The 4048-nt window shown below is 47.3% G+C and overlaps 1 protein-coding gene across 1 annotated transcript in view; it reads left to right on the forward strand.

The window, feature by feature from the left end:
• Positions 1–3924, forward strand: part of LOC112071507 (mothers against decapentaplegic homolog 3) — a 17293-nt gene extending 13369 nt beyond the window's left edge. Inside the window, exons 4-6 of the mRNA XM_070439418.1 lie at positions 525–737; positions 3142–3279; positions 3470–3924. Of these exons, the coding sequence (XP_070295519.1) occupies positions 525–737; positions 3142–3279; positions 3470–3618 (500 nt within the window). The 3' untranslated portion in view covers positions 3619–3924. The remainder of the gene's footprint in view (positions 1–524; positions 738–3141; positions 3280–3469) is intronic.
• The last annotated feature ends 124 nt before the right edge of the window (positions 3925–4048 follow it).

Below are 4048 nucleotides of genomic sequence, written 5' to 3' on the forward strand. Positions count from 1 at the left end.
GAGATGAGATGGCGCTCGTCGAAAGGTATCTGGGATGAGGGTGAGCTGATACGTGGCAGACTACAAGAGAGACCAAAGCGGGAGAAGTGGGCGTCGCAGGAGCTCCAGAGCCATACATAATTTGATTGCTTGACGTCGATCTGCCACACCAATACAGCCCGCAGGCTCGCGAGTGATGGAGAGAATTCCCCACCATTATACTCTTTTGGCGAGCCTAACAAATCGGGGATGGTGGATCAGAGGTTCAGCCAGGAAAGGCGCTGAGTGACCTCCCATGTGCCACTCCTACAAACTTGTGCTTAGCTTCCCCATGGAGGTAAGGACAGGGAGGGCATCTTTTACTCTGTTAAATATAATTGATCGTTTACATGAAAGAAGCAATCCAGTACAACAAGTCTCTCGTTCACACTGTGAATAGTCCCATATAGATGATCTTGGTAAAGGTTAAGGGTTAGTAATTCAACATCCTACAAAGCATCCTACTTGGGACTATCTAAATAAAGTGTCTCTCCTCTGTCTGTCAGACCTACAGCCTGTGATGTACTGTGAACCAGCCTTCTGGTGTTCTATCTCCTACTACGAGCTGAACCAGCGGGTGGGCGAGACCTTCCACGCCTCCCAGCCGTCCCTCACCGTGGACGGCTTCACCGACCCCTCCAACTCAGAGCGCTTCTGCCTGGGCCTCCTCTCCAACGTTAACCGTAACGCCGCTGTGGAGCTGACACGCAGACACATCGGTACTGACACTTTGAAAATAAACCGCTGACAAAATGACTTTTGGCCTGATGCTAGGTCATTGACGTGAGGGGAAAGTGAAATGGAACAGCTTTGTAAGATGGGATAACTGGTCAACTTCAGGACTACCCCTACGTCCAACCTGAACCACCTGTACTGGCCACACATGGTAGCACCTTGCAACAGAATTCTGTTTACAAGGTCATTCACACCAAAGTACAGAGAAAGAGAGACGTTTTATTAGTCAATACCTTAGGTCGGGGGGTTGGGCCTTAGGTCGGGGGGTGGGGCCTTAGGTCGGGGGGTTGGGTAAATAGATTCACACCGCGGGACGATTTTTGTCAGAGAGAATGGTCAAGGGGCCAGAACATAATTATAATATTTTGTACACTGCTAAGCCCAAAATGAGATTGTTATTTTCAAATACAATCATTTCATACCTTGATTACAGTGAGACACTGAGGGGGGAAATACTTGGGAACAAGTTTCCTAAATACAGTGCATTCTGAAAGTATTCAGACATCTTGACTTTTTCCACATTTTGTTACGTTACAGCCATATTCTAAAATGGATTCAATTACACACAGTACCCCATAATGACCAAGCAAAAACAGGTTTTAGAAATGTTTGCAAATGTATAATAAAAAATACAAAAATGAATACCTTATTTACATAAGTATTCAGACCCTTTGCTATGAGACTTGAAATTGAGCTCAGGTGCATCCTGTTTCCATTGATCATCCTTGAGATGTTTCTACAACTTGATTGAAYTCCACCTGTGGTAAAGTCAATTGATTGGACATGATTTGAAAAGGCGCACACACCTGTCTATATAAGGTCCCACAGTTGACAGTGCATGTCAGAGCAAAGACCAAGCCATGAGGCACAGATCTGGCGAAGGGTACCAAAAAAAGCCTACAGCATTGAAGGTCCCCAAGACCCATGGCCTCCATCCAATTCTTTTCCCATAAAGGGAAGAAGTTTGGAAACCGCCAAGACTCTTTCCTAGAGGCTGGACCGCCCCCGCCAAACGAGCAATTGGGGGAGAGGGCCTTGGTCGGGAGGTGACCAAAAAAACCGCCCATGGTCACCTCTGACAGAGCTCCAGAGTTCCTCTGTGAGATGGGATGCCTTCTGGAAGGTTTCTCCCATCATCTGCAGCACTTCCACCAATCAGGCCTTTATGGTAGTACAAGTGGCCAGACAGAAAGCCACTCCTCAGTAAAAGGCACATGACAGCCAGCTTGGAGTTTACCTAAAGGCACCTAAAGGACTCTCAGACCATGTTCAACTAGATTCTCTGTCTGATGAAACCAAGGGTTGAACTCTTTGGTCTGAATGCCAAGCATCCACGTCTGGAGGAAACCTGCACTATCCCTACGGTGAAGCATGGTGGTGGGGCATCATGCTGTGGGGTGTTTTTCAGTGGTCAGGGACTGGAAGCTAGTCAGGATCTAGGGAAAGATTAACAGAGCAAAGTACAGAGATCCTTGATTAAAAACCTGCTCCAGAACAGCGCTCAGACCTTGACTGGGGAAAGGTTCACTTTCCAACAGGACAACGACCCTAAACACACAGCCAAGACAACGCAGGAGTGGCTTTGGGACAAGTCTCTATGTCCTTGAGGGGCCCAGCCAAGGCTGGACTTGAACCCGATCAAACATCTCTGGAGAGACATGAAAATGGCTGTGCAAAGCCACTCCGCGTGTCTTGGCTTGTGTGTTTAGGGTCGTTGTCCTGTTGGAAAGTGAACCTTTTCCCCAGTCAAGGTCCTGAGCGCTCTGGAGCAGGTTTTAATCAAGGATCTCTGTACTTTGCTCTGTTAATCTTTCCCTAGATCCTGACTAGTCTCCCAGTCCCTGCCACTGAAAAACAACCCCACAGCATGATGCTCCACCCCCATGCTTCACCGTAGGGATAGTGCCAGGTTCATCCAACCTGACAGAGCTTGAGAGGATCTGCATGCAGAATATGCGAGAACCTCCCCAAATACAGGTGTGCCAAGCTTGTAGCGTCATACCCAAGAGGAATCAAGGCTGTAATCGCTGCCGAAGGTGCTTCAACAAAGTACTGAGTAAAGGGTCTGAATACTTGTGTAAATGTGATATTTCAGTTTTCTATTTTTAATACATTTGCAAAAATGTTAAATAAAATGTTGCTTTCTCATTATAGGGTATTGTGTGTAGATTGATGAGGGGGAAAAAATTATTTAATCCATTTTAGAATAAGGCTGTAACGTAACAAAATGTGGGAAAAGTCAAGGGGTCTGAATACTTTCCGAATGCACTGTATTTAGGTATACATCACATGTTCATTATCATCAATGTTCAGAATTGAATGGACGTCTGTGTGTGCACATCAGGGGTGGTTCTGGTCCGAGACTGATGGTTCTCTGTATGTCTGCAGGCAGAGGGGTGCGTTTGTACTATATTGGAGGAGAGGTGTTTGCAGAGTGCCTCAGCGACAGTGCCATCTTCGTCCAGAGTCCCAACTGTAACCAGCGTTATGGCTGGCACCCCGCCACGGTCTGCAAGATCCCCCCAGGTGAGAGCTGAGAAGGGGGGGGGGGGGCAAAGAGAGCGAGACAAAAGGTTGAGACACAGCAGGTTAATTTCCACAATGACTGGCGTACTGTAGTTACTCACCAACACACGTACGACACACACACACACACACCTCATTGATTGTGTCTTGACGGTAACGGTTGTGTGACGGTTGTGTGACGGTTCCGTAGGCTGCAACCTGAAGATCTTTAACAACCAGGAGTTTGCTGCCCTGCTGGCCCAGTCGGTGAACCAGGGCTTCGAGGCCGTCTACCAGCTCACCAGGATGTGCACCATCCGCATGAGCTTCGTCAAGGGCTGGGGAGCAGAGTACAGGTAACGCACAGTCCACAGAGACCCGCACGCTCTCATTTTTTTATTTTTTTTATTTCACCTTTATTTAACCAGGTAGGCTAGTTGAGAACAAGTTCTCATTTGCAACTGCGACCTGGCCAAGATAAAGGTTTCATGTATTCAACAAGAGTCAACCCTGTCAGTAGTTGATACCATGCACGGTACAGGAATGGAGAAACTATGTGGGATGGCTGAGGGGTGCTGGGTTAAGTAACAACTATGTGGGATGGCTGAGGGGTGCAGGGTTAAGTAACAACTATGTGGGATGGCTGAGGGGTGCAGGGTTAAGTAACAACTAGCACAATTTGTTAACATCCCTGTTGGTGAGCATTTCTCCTTTGCCAAGATAATCCATCCACCTGACAGGTCGGACATATCAAGAAGCTGATTAAACAGCATGGTCATTACAAGGTGCA

Source organism: Salvelinus sp. IW2-2015, unplaced genomic scaffold, assembly GCF_002910315.2.
Source record: "Salvelinus sp. IW2-2015 unplaced genomic scaffold, ASM291031v2 Un_scaffold1625, whole genome shotgun sequence".
Taxonomy (NCBI): Eukaryota; Metazoa; Chordata; class Actinopteri; order Salmoniformes; family Salmonidae; genus Salvelinus; species Salvelinus sp. IW2-2015.